At 36.5% G+C, this 16950-nt stretch overlaps 1 protein-coding gene across 2 annotated transcripts in view; it reads left to right on the top strand.

The window, feature by feature from the left end:
• LOC121729029 (cytoplasmic dynein 2 heavy chain 1) overlaps nt 1–16950 on the top strand; it is an 80390-nt gene that overhangs the window by 18006 nt on the left and 45434 nt on the right. For both annotated transcript variants that reach the window (XM_042117412.1, XM_042117413.1), the window contains exons 18-25: nt 31–277; nt 944–1087; nt 1449–1645; nt 1771–1886; nt 2083–2228; nt 2510–2677; nt 4306–4464; nt 5305–5423. In XM_042117412.1, coding sequence (XP_041973346.1) covers nt 31–277; nt 944–1087; nt 1449–1645; nt 1771–1886; nt 2083–2228; nt 2510–2677; nt 4306–4464; nt 5305–5423 — 1296 coding nt within the window. The remainder of the gene's footprint in view (nt 1–30; nt 278–943; nt 1088–1448; nt 1646–1770; nt 1887–2082; nt 2229–2509; nt 2678–4305; nt 4465–5304; nt 5424–16950) is intronic.

The raw sequence follows: 16950 nt of genomic DNA, 5'->3' as shown, positions 1-16950 counted from the left end.
TTGCACTTTTTTATTTTTCATATATAACAGCGAGGACGAAAAGGTGTACTGGATAACGATCAGCCCGTGGGCTCTGCGGCGCGAGCTAGAGAGCGCGGCGCATCGTTTATGGGGCGCGTTAGTGAGTGCGCTGCGGGCCAACTGCCGCGCGCACGCTGACACGCTCGCAGCATTCGTGGCCACGGCCGCGACACTCGCCGCTCGCGCGCCCGCCACGCCCCGCGACTTAGCGGAGCTGAGTGCGGAGAGACACGCCGTACGGAGTAAGATACCGGAGGTCTGTTGTGTTGTTTATTGCAAAAATGTATCTTGATAATGAAGTAATAATAGGCTTGATGACTATTTTTTTCTTATTGGTAATTGAAAGACCTTTAAAAAATAGAAACATCGCTGAAAGAATGACTCTGATAGCTTAAAAATTCACCAAGATATGACAATTCAAACATCTCATAAATAGACCTTCCCGAAACGCTCTATACAAAGTGCTACGACTGACGTCACTCTTTCGTAGTTTGTACGCATCGGGAAACTTTGTTCGATAGGTATATTAAATATTGCGTTTATGAAAGTGGTTTCATAACAAAAGTTGCTTTTAATTGCATAAGTTATCGATTGGTATACAAATATTAAGAAATGTAATTGAAAAAAAAATCGACTTGATTATTATTTAACTTTGAAGGCACAAAACAAATAAAAGAAATAATGCTGTCGAGCTGTAATTTTGGGAACACTTATTTTTCACCGTGATTTCTTTATTTTATTAACAAAATTCACTAATCTTTGACCTTGTCATCATCCCTATTATAAAGCAATCGCCAATAAAAAGTTCATGTTTGTAAAGTTTATATTTTAGTTTTTTTAGTAAGGTTTACATTGTAAGAAACTAATGCAAAAAACTACGACAACAAAGAATTTAGTTTGAACCGATTCTTTATTTTTGAAGATGGAAGAACTGGTAGAAGATCTAAAGAAAAAAGGTCACATGTTGCGTACCTGGGGCGGGGACTCCACCGTCGACGATGCCATCAAAGAGTGGCAGCGCGTGCGCGACCAACTAGACAGTCAGCAGGAGTTGTTTGAGCATCAGGTTATACCTATTATTACAAAGACAATTCTACGAAATAAAGTCTATACCTTATTGAGTTCCTGTTAAAAAGATAATTTTATAAATTAACAATATAAAAATATTAAATAGACAAGAAAAACCTAATATATCTCTCATAATAATTGAAATAAATTGTGAGTATAAGTATAGTTAATTTGTTCAAAGTTAAAACCGCGATTCAAAGTTACCCAAAATGAGCGTACTTGTCTCATTTAAATAGACTTTGACATGTTTGTTTTGTATAATTACACTGTTATTATTCATTTTGATATGGTTATAACTAATAATGTTTTTAATTCAAGAAATAAATAAATCATAATCAAATACCTATATGACGTCCTAGGCTGAGACTGTGAAAGCCGGTCTGCTGAGTGAGTGGGACAGCGTACAAGCGCGCACGGAGGCGTGGGCGGGGCGATGGAGTGGGCGCGTCAGCGACGTGCGTGCGGACACGCTCGCCGAGTTAACCGCACGCGCCGCAGACCTGAGCGCCGCAACGCAATTGCTACACGAATTGCGGACCGAGAGAGATCAACTTATGTATGATTTATTATTTTTTTACTATAAAGCAATAAAACATAAAACCCTGACTTAACTATAAAAGTTGCTTTTCATACTTTAACGTAAGTTTTTCACTAATAATTAATTATTTTTATATTTTTAAGAACGGAATGCAAGAAATTCGATATTGAACTAGATATCTCTTCCACGTGGGACGATGCCGAGGAAATCGTGAAAGAATTCAACAGAGTGTGGAGCGTTCTACTAGACTATAATCAAGGTATTATTTCGTTTACCTAAATTACATTTTCTTATAAAATTTATGAATGAATCTAAAATTACAATACTGACTTGTCTTGGTACCTTGGGTTGGGTAATATGACTTTAAATTTAGGGATATTGCAGATAAAGGTTTGACATAATTTGGTCAGCCTATGTCATGCGAGGTTGATATATCTTTGATATACTACTCACAGAATACGAAGCGCTAAGCGGTACGGAGTGGGTGGTGTTCGCACGTAAGCTGCACGCACTGGACGAGTTTGCGGCATCTTGGGCGGCGCGCCTCGAACCCTACACACCGGTCACGCTGCTACTGAAACGGGAAATCGACAGATACACGGTGAGTCAGACACAGTCCTACCAGGGTAGATGTGTACCTAGCTAAAACGCCGCCATATTGTAAAGTTTCACTAAATAAAAGAACGAATAATAATAACAGGCATTATACCTATCTTGAAATGCAAGACTCAACGTACGTCAGCCCGTGGACGTAAAGAGGATTCATGGAAGATTCGTTTGATGCGACAATTAAACATATTATTTCTCTATTGTGACATAAATCCAAACTAAGCTACTTTTTGAAATTCTTAAAAATCCTTACTACACATTTTATATTCCCAGGATCTTACGCCGGCCCTCAAATACCTCCGAGGAACGGATTTCACCGAGAAGCACTGGCGAGAAATATTCAACGTCCTAGAGATGGAACCCAAAAACCCTGATAGTTTGACGCTGAAGGACTTGCTAGATGTCGCCCCTAACATTAGGCGGCACGTTAAAGATATACAAGTGAGTCATTTTGACTTTAGTATTTGGTTTCCGTGTATTTTTTGTCTTGTTCCACAATAACGTGACGCTCAGAATTATAAAAGCGCACAGTAGCAAGAGCAATCGACAAGAACGTAGGGAACAATTAAATATTGTGTAGGCGCTATAATTATTTTTCATACCGGAAAGTTACGGATAAGTATTAACAGTGCCGTAAACAGTCTTTTTTGCGCCCTGTGCGGGCTTCGACAACTGCGCCCTTGCTTTTTTAGATATTATATTACCCAAAGCAATGTATAGGTCTATTTTACTGTTGGAATCGTGCTCTAGGGGCGCAGCGAGAACTGTTATCTGGAGCAAACCGAAAAAATAATACTCCTGCCTGGTTTGGCCATTTTTGCGTCCAAGAGTCTACGCCATGTGCCTGGGCACCGGTGGCACCGCCCTATTTACGGCACTGAGTATTAAGTAGCCGACTGTTTAAACTTTATCACCCTTAGTAAAAAAAAAGTTTTACTAATAAATAAATTGTTAAATGTTATAATATGACAGGCATAGACTAATTATTATAGACATTAATTGTTAAAACGCTGTGTAAATACATATAGTTATTTTTATTAGTGTTGTATACCCATACAATGTGTAACAAAACTATGTGATAATATTTTAGGGTGTGTAATGTGTATGTGTCCCTTATATAGAGTTCAATGTGAAAGTATCAGAGCTGAAACAGTAACTTTTTTTAACTTTTGTATGGAAAAAAATCATAACGCGGGGGCGCTTGCCCATACAAATAAGAAAAAAAAATTCAATAAATGAACTTCTATAAACCTGAAATTATTTATATTATGTACTAAAACAGTGTTTGACTAAGAAATTGACAATTTATTATTGTAACCCTGTAAATTTACTTGACTAAATATTAAAAAAATATAAATAAGAATATGTACAGCTAAACCTGGGTAAGTGACAACTGGATAAGTTAGAAAACTGTATAAGTGAGAGTAATAGCTAGGACCCGTCATTTTAAGCGCCCAAAACCTCTATTAGCGAGAAACAGAAACCTCTGTTAGAGAGAGTCGTTATTCTCTCATGGACCTCTGTGAGCGAGACTGCTTCTTTTCTATACCTCTATAAGCGACAGTCGAGATAAATTTTTTATTTACATACATAGTAACAAATGAGAAAAAAAATTACAAATGGAACAGCTCCTACAATTTAACATCTGTTAATTTATGACTCATTCTTAACTTTCGTTAAACTTCCTACCATTGTTTTTGTATTGTTTTCTCGTCATTATTGTACCCATTCTATTTCGTTGAGCTTAAAAACGTTGTTTTTATCGCATTCTTTTCGAACGGACTTACTCAGTTTATGGTTACCCAATTGCGAAGGAAAGTTCTGTTCTGTATCATGTCAAAACGAAAAATTAAAGTACTGTCATTGAGTGATAAACTTAAAATAGTGAATGTGTTTGAATCCGGAAAATCGCGAAATGAAATTCAGAGGGAGTTTAATTTACCACCTATTATAAAATTATAAAATTTCAGCGCTGATACTTTTACGGTGAACGCTGTATATTATGGGTCTCATACACACCCTAAAGTATTCTCACTTAGTTCTGTTACACCTTATTGTATATTTAACAGAAAATAAGCGGGTCGGCGTCGAGCGAGGCCGCCATTAGCAGCACGCTGAACGAGATAGAACTTTGGTATGCGGGCGCGCGGTTCACGCTCGTGCGGTACACCGACTCCGCCAAGCGCACAGTACCTATCGTCAAGGATTACAAGGATATCATCACTAAGGTATAATTTTTTTTTATAATATAAGGGGACAAACGAGCAAACGAGTCATCTGATGGAAAGCAACTATCGTCGCCCATGGATACTCGCAACATTAGAAGAGCTGCTGGTGCGTTGCCGGCCATAGTTACCACTTTTTAATAACAAATGTTGTATGCCGAAGTCTAATACTTCTCAGTTCTCACATATTGGCAAGCGTTGTTTTCCCATATAAATTATTTCTAGTATCAATATAAAAAGTAGATAAAAACTTATTCTCAAGCCTGAGAATAAGTTTTTATCATACAGAATCGGTTATTAAAATCGGTTAAGCCGTTTTGGAGGAGTTCGCGCACAAACACGGACTGTGATACAAGAATTTTATTTAATAATATTATGTATTTTCCCTCTATTTATTAGCTTTTATTAGTCTTAGCGTGATAAAATATAGCCTATAGTCTTCCTCGATAACTGGGCTATCTAACACTGAAATATTTTTTTAAATCGGACCCATAGTTCCTGAGATTAGCGCGTTCAAACAAACAAACTAATTAACAAACTAAGTGAAGTGACTAAATAAGTATGTCACCATGGCAACGTCCATCGCTATCCCGTCACACAAACAATGGTCACCATCAGTCTCGAGTTGTATTAATTTACTATTATTTATTCAACAAATGCACTTATCAATATAAAATGTAGATGCTGTCCGATTCTCAGCCCTAGCCGATATGCTCGCTAAGATTCACGAAAATCGGTCAGCCGTTTCAGAGGAGTTCAATAACGCACCCCGTGACACGAGAATTTTATATATATGATTAAAATGCTATCATCATCATTTAACCTAACCTAACCTAAAACTAGGTGTCGGAGCTGCAGTGGGCAGGCAGCGCCGGCGGCGGCGGCGGCGCGGCGCGCGGCTGGCTCGACCGCCTGCACGCCGCAGGGACGCTCGCGCGCGCTGCACACCACGCCCAGCGAAGGTACGTGCACGCATTCATAAGACAGGCAATCGGCCCACCGCACATTCCCATCACTGCAACTCCTGTGTCGCCAGGATCACCAGTAACCTACCATGAAAATCCTTTGATGTGATGCGTAAGGGGTGTGCTGGGGTGCCCAAGGGACAAGCTTAAGCTTTTTTTGGGATTTGCAACGAAATTAATCAAAAGAAAGCTTAGTTAGAAATAGCCAATGAGGTTTCACCAAAAACCGACAAAGCGTTTGTAAGTCTTCTAACTAAACTGATTAAAATTTTACATGATGTCCTTTTTATTAATTATCTTAGTTTCTTTTTATTGGTTCTCAAAAAACGTTGCCGCATAAGAGGGTACGCTGTAACACTGTTATTCCATACAAACGTATTGAATTTACTCCCTGGACAATGCGTCTAGACAAATATATTTTTTTATACAATATTGGGAACTGTTAAATTTATGCCTAAATTATTCTAGAAAATATATTTTACAAATCTTTCTAGGCTTATTTTTATTATTTATGTACAAATAAACTTACATATAACGAGCGCGATAAATAAAAGATATTAAATTAGGAATGAGATGACGTCACATCCAATTCGGAAGTACCGCAAAAGCGTTTTCGTCAGTACAAATCCTATTTTCATAAAATTATATTTTCAAATCGACTTTATTTATCAATCATAAGCTTTTATTTGATGATAAGGTTGAAATACGGTTTTCTAGGCCAAGTTCTACTAGAAATATGTATTTGTTCAATGAAATTGAATATAGGTCAAGTAGTCTATTTTATTTCTCACAGATAATGACTGATAATGACGTTTATTATTGTTATTTTTCTGTTCTGCACTGTCTAGCGGCGCGACTAGTAGAGAAAAACGCGAGTGTACAGCTTAGTGCGCTCGCTTTCCTCGCGAGACCCTTTGTCTCGGGCGCAAAATACCGACACGGGACCGAGAGGGTCCGAGATAGGGCATCGAGACCGGGTTTTCCCGAAACCCGAAAACACGGGAAAACCCGGGTTTTGGAGGTCATGAAAAAACCCGGGTTTCAAAAATGAAGCCCGGGTTTTTCGAGCATATCGGGTTTTTCGTTTTTTTGATAATTATTAAAGGCCAGTCCTGATTAAATGGTATTTATAACAAACTAACATACAAATTGTTCATTTTTATATCATATTGTATAGGTTTAATTATTTATATTGGTCATAATTAAACAAAATATAATATTTTTAAGGAAAAGTTTCGTTTTAGGAGCATTAAAGACTAATTGTCATAAAAATATTTATCAATAATATCTAATAATACATATTTTAAAAAACCTACCAAAACTATTCAATGTAAAAAAGTCAAGTCTCTTCAAACAATCTATCCTTCGCAAAAAGTTTTCAAATTTCATAGAAGCCAAGTCTTGTTAAACTTATTTTATAGTTTTCAATCAACATTCAGTGATTGACTAAAGTTTTGTTTATTATGTGATCAAAGGCTTACAAAATAAAGTGTGGACAGCTTCAAAGGGTTCTTACTTCTAAGTCTGCTGAAAGTACCGTAGACTTTTGATGATGGGTAAGTCAGCCACTAGGTGACAAAACGTTGACTTGTATGGACCGTTGGTGATAAAATACACCCATCAACAAAGTCTTCGGGATATTTTTATTTTTGGAATATCTAAAAACCTGTCAGGAATTTCTGAAGACAGTGTATGAAACAATGATAGCTTATTTTTTAATATTTAATAAAACATATTTTTAAAACACTTTTCCGAATTTTATCGTTTATAAAGCAATCACAGGTATCTACAGTCACAAAAAATCAATGATAAGTCAACAAATCTTTATTTCGTTTCATAAACTGAAAAGTTTATTCGAATGAGATATTTTTATTGCTGATTGTCAAATTAATAGTAATAATTTATACTGAACGATGTTTGGCTGCATACAGTATTTTTACAAAAAAATATTTGTGTCCTGCTGCGGTATGACACCCAGTCTTCTTTGCAATTTAAAGCCATTATTTTCAGTCGTCTAACTTACTAAAAACACTTAAAAGTTTCTGTTTGTCGTTATGCTTCTTGTCATTATTTGTTACTAGATGTCCCGCGCGGCTTCGCCCGCGTAAATTAGGAGTTTTACAGAAACCGTACATTTTCCCATAAAAAATATTTCCCCCGTTTTTCCCACATTTTCCTGAGTTTCTTCGGTCGTATTAGTCTTAGCATGATATAATAATATAGCCTATAGTCTTACTCGATAAATGATCTATCTAACACTGAGCTAAGTTTTTAAATCGGACCTGTAGATCCTGAGATTGACGCGTTCAAGCAAACATACTCTTCAGGTTTATAATATTAGGTAGGTATAGATTTTTTTAATTATCGCTTGACAAACTCGAGTCTCGATCTAAAAGACTATGAAACGGTATAATATTATGGTAGTGATGATGATGATGATGATGATGATGATGATGAATGTAATTTGCATAGTAGCATATTATGCTTTCTGTTCTTAAAACAACGCCGAAACTCCCAAACTTGTATCTATAAAGAATCAGGAGTTCTCTCAGCACCTTCCGAACCACGGTATACCAGGTATATCTCGGTGCAAAATCTTACTTGTTGGTAGCATATACTTATTATACTTCTCACGAAACCGAAGTCACCACATGTTTCCCTATAAGTTTTGAGGAGTTCCCTCGATTACTTATGGATCCTTCATCAGATCACCACTTTTGTGAATATAATACCAAATTGGGACGATACCCTATATACCAAAAGAAAAATTTTGAAAATCGGTTAACAAACGGCGGAGTAATCGTTGAATATAAGAAAGCGAACATAACACCTCCCCCGTTTTGAAAGTCGGTTAAAATTGTAGCCTATGCGTTATTCTGATGTATAAGCTATATTATTGTAAAGTTTTATTAAAATCCGTTCAGTAGTTTCTGCGTGAAAGAGTAACAAACATCCATACATCCACACATCCACACATCCAGACATCCATACATCCAAACGAACTTTCGCCTTTTTAATATTAGTAGGATATTCACAGCATAACAAAAAGCGTCAATATTAGACAATGCAATCAGTAAAAAGGTTCCAGGAGAGCAACCAGCCCCTAGAAGCTGACAAAACCATGCCGAGGAGTTTCCATCAAATATATTTTAAATCCATATTTTTGTATTGCGGTCTGACAAATGCGGCAGATTGCTTTTTATTGGTTGAGAGACTGATGTTGGTAACACATAATAGGACGAATGGTGGCTTTCTTTAGCCGGCTGTGGATGTCATACTCACTGCGGAATTATTAAAACACGTGATTTTAGTGAATCGAGATGAAATATAACAAGCAGAGTTTTCATCAGCACCAGCGCCAGAGACAATTTCTTGTGTGTAACAGCATGCCACCATGGTTAATCTTCCAAATTCATTAAAAGCAACGTTCCGCATTTGCCATAATATTATGGTCTGGTCTGATCAATTATATGGTAATCTGACATGAATTTTGTCTATTGTGACTAGAACTAATGACTACAAAAATCTTTGAGGTGTAGTGTAATGTAAGATTTTTCAGTAATGTAAGATTTTCCAGTTTGTTGGACGTTGGAGAAAAGTTACCTTAAATTGCAAAGAATATTCGGCTTCATACCGTAGCAAGGCAGACAAAGGGCAATTTCAAGTAAAAACTAGGCACAAAAATTTAATTACAGGTATATCATGAATTAGAACCAAATAATTATTAATAACGTGACAATAAGCAATAAAAATGTAATAAAGATTTGTGGGCATACGTTTTATATTTAAGGTTATTCTTCCATTTACTGTCTTCAAAAATTCTTGATAGATTTTTATACAGTGTGTACCAAAAATAAGTGATAATACTTTAGGGTGTGTACGTGTTCCTTGTAGAGAGTTTACTGTGAAAGTAGCAGCTCTGAAAGACCAAAAATTTTTTTCACTTTTGTATGGGCAAGGGACCGAGCGTCACGAGTTTTGTTTTGTTACACCCTGTATATTTCATAAAATACAAATACATTTAATAATATAAATATAATTATGTAATTTGGAGGTGAAGCTTGTTGTAATACTTTATCTTGGCCCGAAAATCTTAATCCCGTTTTCGAAAATTGGGTCCGGGTTTCGATGCCCTAGTCCGAGACAGGCGAGACGAGGCGAGCGCACCCATTTACATCATCACAAAAATAATAAGTGATGATCACAAAAATAATAAGTTTCTTTTGGTTCTCGAGCATGTGCTACACAGATGTTCGGATTATGACATTCAACTTTGTTTTGGCACTCGGTATTCAACATGTGGCGGTACCCACAATATTTCGCCTATATATATATATATATATATATATATATATATATATATATATATATATATATATATATATATATATATATATATATATATATATATATATATATATATATACATATCTTTTTTAGAAAATGTCAATATTGTATTACGTACATATTTCTGAAATACTTACAAGTTATTTCTTAATATTTTTATTAGTTTTTAGGGTTCCGTATCCAAAGGATAAAAACGGGACCCTATTACTGAGACTGCGATGTCTGTCCGTCTGTCTGTCTCCAGGCTGTAACTCAATAATCGCTATAGCTAGACTTCTGAAATTTTCACAGATTGTGTATATCTGTTGCCGCTATAACAACAAATACTTACTAACAAAAAGAATTAATATTTAAGGGGGCCATGCAACAAACGTCATGTTTTGGCCTTTTTTGCTCGTAATCAATAATGACAACAACTAGGCACTTGAAATTTACATAAAAGCCTTAGTTATGCTTTAATAACTAACTAGCTATTTGACCGAGCTTTAAGCGGGGAATTGACTACCGGGCCGCCCGTCACGGGCAGGTCTGTCGCATGTCTGCTCGTCAATTCCTAGGTACGGGCACAGACATGCCCGTTGGCCCGTGCCCGCAGCCTGCCCGCGAGATCGAATTTTTCCCGCGCGGGCACGGGCAAGTCTGTACATGAATGGTCGCAACGGGCAGCCCGTCGTTATTTGCGCCTTGGAGAGCGACTGGAGTGCACTTAAAATATTAAAATATTAAAATATTTTAAAACATTTTATTGTAAACAATACAAACACTAAGTATATAATACTTAGGGATGAAGGAACAAAAACAATTTTGACATTCGTTTATTTCCAGTTACCGGTCGTATCCTTGTTTGTAGAAAGTTAAAAGCAAGGATTACATGAACACTGATCTACGTAATGCCGCTAATACAGCGAACTTATTGAAAAATCCAAAGAAATCAATGGCGATGCTGATCTATCATTTGTTACAAAGAAGATTGAGTCCATGAGTTCACGGCCGTTCTGCAGCCCCCTATCTATTCGACTAACTTGCCTGTTCTGTCTGTGTGTGTTCAATAGGGGCAAGCGGCAGACTTGTGCCAGACCGGGCGGCCCGCGGGCAGCCCGGTAGTGAATAGGGATGATGACAAGGTCAAAGATTAGCAAATTTAGTTAATGCGCCTTCAAAGTTGGATATTCAAGTCCAATTTTTTTTTTTCAAATCAAATCATTTATTTGCAGAATAAGTAGGTGAAAAGATGTTACAGATTTATAATATTTTCAATTAAATTTCTTAATATTTGTATACTATTCGATAACTTATGCAATTAAAAGCAACTTTTGTTATGAAACCACTTTTATAAACGCAATATTTAATATACCTGTCGAACAAAGTTGTCTCCCGATGCGTACAAACTACGAAAGACTGACGTCATACTTTCGTAGCACTTTGTATGGAGCGTTTCGGGCAGGTCTTTTTTATGAGATATTTGAATTGTCATATCTTGGTGAATTTTTAAGCTATCAGAGTGATTCTTTCAACAATGTTTCTATTTTTTAAGTGTCTTTCAATTACCGATAAGAAAAAAAAATAGTCATCATGCCTATTCCCCACTTAACACACAATATAGTAGTGTGTGTAAAACAATTCGCAATGTCAAAAATCCATATTCTCTGTCAAAAATAAAAAAATAAACTAGTGAAAGAATTACTTCGATACGTTAATTAGTTTCCGATTGATAAGCAAAACAAGTTGTAACTGTATGACGCGGGCACCCGGTTACGGTGTGACGTCATCGTACACCAGGCTCAATCTGGCGCACTCAGTCCGCTTGCGGTCGCGCGCCTTTGCCGTCGAAATTACCTAAATACTATTAGAAACGTCCAATTCGAATACCATTCATTAATCTAACATAGAATACAATATAGAATGTAATTTATTTATTTCCAAAAAATTTTCGACCTCACTAAAAAAGAGTGTTATAAGTTTGACGTGTCTCTCTGTCTGTCTCTCTTTGTGTGTGCCCGTGGCATCGTTGATCGTAGCATCCAAACGACGGGAATAATTTTTATCTAGTTTTGTGACAACCTGTGTTTTATCTCTGAACATAAAAGTAAAACCGGTAGCCAAACACATTGATAAGCGTGTCGCTTGCTAGCTAATCTTACACAAGCTTACGCAGCTTCCAGGATTAACCGAGTTCACTGACCTCACCTTTTACTGTACCACATCTAAAATTAGGTAACAGCCTATAAAGATAGCGCGACTAAAGTCAACAACTAGGTATTTCTCTTTGGAGGCATAAGTATTTTTAACATTACTAAAGTTATTTCGTAAATAAATAGAGTAAGAAAAAACTACTTATACCACACATAGTCCTAAGGAGAGTTACATACAGTTGAAGCTAATAAAATCTTATTAAAAACAATTTGGAATAGGTAAAATTGATAAAAACGTTGTCAAAAGTAGAACAAAACTTTTTGTTTACCGTCTAGACCAGCGTAACAGGTAGTACATAGTTATCTGCATGTAGATTGCGATCCGGGCACATCCCTTGTAACAGTTTTGGATTTTTAATGAAGAAAGTGGAGTCGCCCAACTGTGAGGAATGTGGTGTGCGGGATGATATCTACCACCGCTTGATGGAGTGTTCCCGGAACGCAAACTTAAGGGAAAAACTGATTCTTGATTTTAAATTAATCAAATGTAATATTGGCATATTCCATAGCATTTTAGCAGAGCCTTCTTCTGATACTGCTAGAATGCTATATAATTTTAGCTATAATTCGGCATAGTATTTATAAATTGTTATATTTAGTATAAGGTACAATGGGATTGACATCGTCTTTCTGTACAAAAATCCCTTTAAAAAAATAAAGATTAAAAAAAAAATAGTTATACATATTGATTCTTTTATAGACTACGAGCTTTTGCCCGCGGCTTCGCTCGTGTTAAAAAGTATTATTATATACAAACTTTCATCCCCTATTTGAACCCCTTGGGGTAGGAATTTATCAAAATACTTTTTTAGCGGATGCCTACGTCATAACATCTACCTGCATGCCAAATTTCAGCCCGATCCGTCCAGTGGTTTGGGCTGTGCGTTGATAGATCACTATGCCAATCAGTCAGTCACCTTTGAGTTTTATATATATATATAGATTCACTATAGATATAATATCTACGCTACATAAAATCTATATCTATACTTAATATTATTATATTATTAATATTATAATTGGGAAGAGTTTGTTTGTTTGAACGCGCTAATCTCAGGAACTACTGGTTCTATTTGAAAAATTATTTCAGTGTTAGATAGATCATTTATCGAGGAAGGCTATATGCTATATTTTATCACGCTAATACTAACAGGAGCGAAGAAATAGAGGAAAGTGTGGAAAAAACGGGGGGAAATTATTTGAAAGGGCTTATTTGAACGCGTTAATCTCAGGAACTACTGGTCCGATTTGAAAAATTATTTCAGTGTTAGATAGCCTATTTATCGAGAAAGGCTATAAGGCTTTTATGATTCTCGTCTAAACTATTTAATCTATTTTGATGAAATTTGGCATGGAGATTGGAGATACTAATTTGAATCTGGGACAAGCAATGTTTTTTGCCCCGGAAAAATGTGCGGTTCCCACACAATATACTTTTGATGTACGGGAACAACTATAAACTAAAGTCCACGCGGACGAAGTCGCGGGCAACAGCTAGTTCTTAATATTATAAAGCGGAAGAGTTTATTAGTTTGTTTGTTTGTACGCGCTAATCTCAGGAACTACTGGTCCGATTTGCAAAAATCTTTCAGTGTTAGATAGTCCATCTATCGAGGAAGGCTATAGGCTATATTTTATCACGCTAAAGGTGGCTTTCGGATCTTTGCCGCGAGCGACCGCGACCGACGAAAATTCAAACGAAATGCCACTTTATGACATAGGCGATAGGTTTCATTTTACTCTACCAACTAGCTTTTACGCCGCCGCCGGCGGCAGCGTGGGTCGCCACCAAAATGTCAGTAGAAAATGACACTTATATTCTATGTCATAAAGTAGCATTTTATTTGAATTTGAAAAATTATTTCAGTGTTAGATAGCCCATTTATCGAGGAAGGCTTATAGGCTATATTTTATCACGCTAAGAGTAATAGTGGCTAAGAAATAGAGGAAAATGTGGAAAAAACGGGGGGAATTATTTGAAAGGGCTTATTTGAACGCGCTAATCTCAGAAACTACTGGTCCAATTTAAAAAATTCTTTCAATTTCAGATAGCCCGTTTATCGAGGAAGGCTATAGGCTATATTTTATCAAGCTAAGAGTAATAGGAGCAAAGAAATAGAGGAAGATATGAAAAAAACGGGGGAAATTATTTGAAAGGGATCATCTCACGAACTACTGGAGCAATTTTTCTGTTATTTGGCACAGATAAGAAGTAGACCACGTGAAGGATCATAGGCTATTTCTTGTGGACTAATTGTCTGTGAAATATTTAATTTACGCGGGCGAAGCCGCGCGGTCACGACTCACGACACACAGTGTACGGAGGAGACCAAAAATCGGTCTTCAATTTTGAATAGGCATTAGTAAAATGAATGCGAGAGTAGAACACCCGCGTGTCAATTCGCAATAGTTTTAATGCTACGAGCTACCAATATTTAGCGTTTTTTTGCGGCCCGGAAGGGAAAAATCCATATTTCTCCAAAACTTTTACATAATAAATAAAATTTTGTATCCCACCTGAAAGCCTATTAAATGAGGTATATTTTTTTACCGACTTCTAAAAAAAGAGGAGGTTACATGTTTTTTTTACTTTTTTTATAATTTTAAATTATACTCAATAAAAGCGTATATAACTTTCATACTATACTTAAATGTTAATGTATTATGTAACTACATAATATTTCTATTGCATTATTGACAGCCATCCATTGAAAGACGTATGGTGGCAGCTAGGGCAGCTTAGGATTTCACGATCAAATATCTCCAATAGTAGACGGATCACACGGGCGATTTTTTTTGTGTGTATAGAATGCTTGTATACCTTTAATTTATTGATATTTCCGATTGTGCATTTTGTTCAGGTTTGGATAAAAAAAAACCTAAAAATGAAAATTATTTTATTGTAGGTTAAATATCGACACATAAGGAAAAAAGCTTGAAATATACCTCATTTAATAGGCTTTCAGGTGGAATACAAAATTTTATTTATTACGTTAAACATTTTGGAGAAATATGGATTATTCGCTTCCGGGCCGCAAAAAATCGCTTAACTTTGGTAGCTCGTAGCATCAAAACTATTTCGAATTGACAAACGGTTGTTCTACTCTACTCTCGCATTCATTATAGTAATGCCTATTCAAAAATGAAGAAAATAGAAAATTTTCGATTTTTCGTCTCCTCTGTACACTGTGCGACATCACGCGTAAATAGCTGGACCCATTTTGCTGAAATCCATACTAATATTATAAATGCGAAAGTATCTCTGTCTGTCTGTCTGTCTGTCTGTCTTGCTTTCACGCCAAAACTACTGAACCGATTGCAATGAAATTTTGTATACAGTTATTCTAGAGTCTGAGAAAGGACATAGGCTACATTTTGATGTGGGAAAATATCTTATTTCCATGAAAATATCGATGAAAATGAATTCGCATTGCGCGTGGCCAGCGCTCATCCCGGGGGTCCTGGGTTCGAGTCCCGCAGGCGGAACAAAAAGTTTTCAATGTTCCTGGGTCTTGGATGTGTATTAAAATAAAATTTCAAAAATCTTAAACATATTTTATGTATAATACTAGCTGTTGCCCGCGACTTCGTCCGCGTGGACTTCAGTTTATAGCGCGCGATGTCAACGAAATTGGTGTCAAAAGCTTTTATAACAAAACCCTGGTACCCCTTAAATCAATAGAGCTGTGCAGTATGCACACAATAAGTATTTCATTTTTTTATATTAAACTTTATATTTTATGCCAAATTTTAAAGCTTATTTAGCCCTCCAATTACACAACTTTACCCATAAACTATTTATCATTGATAGATTTAAGGTTACGTCACTGCACAGATAAAGTACTGAGTTATTTAATACCGTAGAATAGATATAACAATCGAAAAAAATCGAAACTTAAATGAAAGATGATACCACGTCTTATAGGAAGACTTTTGAGCAAGCGTCAGCGCGACGTAGAAGACGCACGGCGCCATCTATTATGAATTGTTGGAACTAACTTAATTTGAACAAATTTACGCATTTTCACCCCCTTACAACCCTTTTTTCCAGTTTAAAAGTAGCCTATGTCCTTTCTCAGGCTTTAGACTATCTGTATACAAAATTTCATTACAATCGGTTCGGTAGTTTTGGCGTTTGGCGTGAAAGCGAGACAGACAGACAGACAGAGATACTTTCGCATTTATAATATTAGTATAGATTATGTGCACACTGCACAGCTGTTTTTGGGTATTTTGATTAATTAAGGGCCGCGCTACACCGGAATGGCAGCGGCGAGGCGAGCACTTTCAGCGCTGCCATTCCGGTGTAGCGCGGCCCTAAGAGGGGTACCACTTACCAGGGTTTTAAAAAGTTTTTAAATTTGACACAAATTTTGTTGACACCGCGCGCTATAAACTAAAGTCCACGCGGACGAAGTCGCGGGCAACAGCTAGTTTGGTATAAAGATACTTTGAGTCCCGAAAAAGAACATAGGATACATTTTGTCCCAGAAAAATGTACGGTTACTGCACAATATCCTTTTATGATTTGCGCGTAAACTAGTTAATCTATTTTATGGAATTTGGTATGGATATACTAGTTTGTCTCGGGAAAGGACAAGGAATACTAATTTTGTCCCGACAAATATACGGTTCCCGCACATAAACTTTTATGATTATCGCCTAAACTATTTTATCTATTTTGATGTAATTTGGCATGGAGATTGGAGATACTAATTTGAATCTGGGACAAGGAATGTTTTTTGTCCCGGAAAAATGTGCGGTTCCCACACAATATACTTTTCTGATTTGCGCGTAAACGATTCAATCGATGCATCATGCACGGGAGCAAGTAACAACTATAAACTAAAGTCCACGCGGACGAAGTCGCGGGCAACAGCTAGTTATACATAATATTAATATCGGTTATTCTGCACGAATCAATCTGCTGAGTGCTGACTTGCGCAATTTACGAAGTGCGTTAGTATATCATAGTGTTGTCAATG

The sequence above is a fragment of the Aricia agestis genome, chromosome 7 (assembly GCF_905147365.1).
Source record: "Aricia agestis chromosome 7, ilAriAges1.1, whole genome shotgun sequence".
Classification (NCBI taxonomy): Eukaryota; Metazoa; Arthropoda; class Insecta; order Lepidoptera; family Lycaenidae; genus Aricia; species Aricia agestis.
Note: the sequence above shows the minus strand (reverse complement) of the source record. Positions and strands in the feature narration are given on the sequence as shown.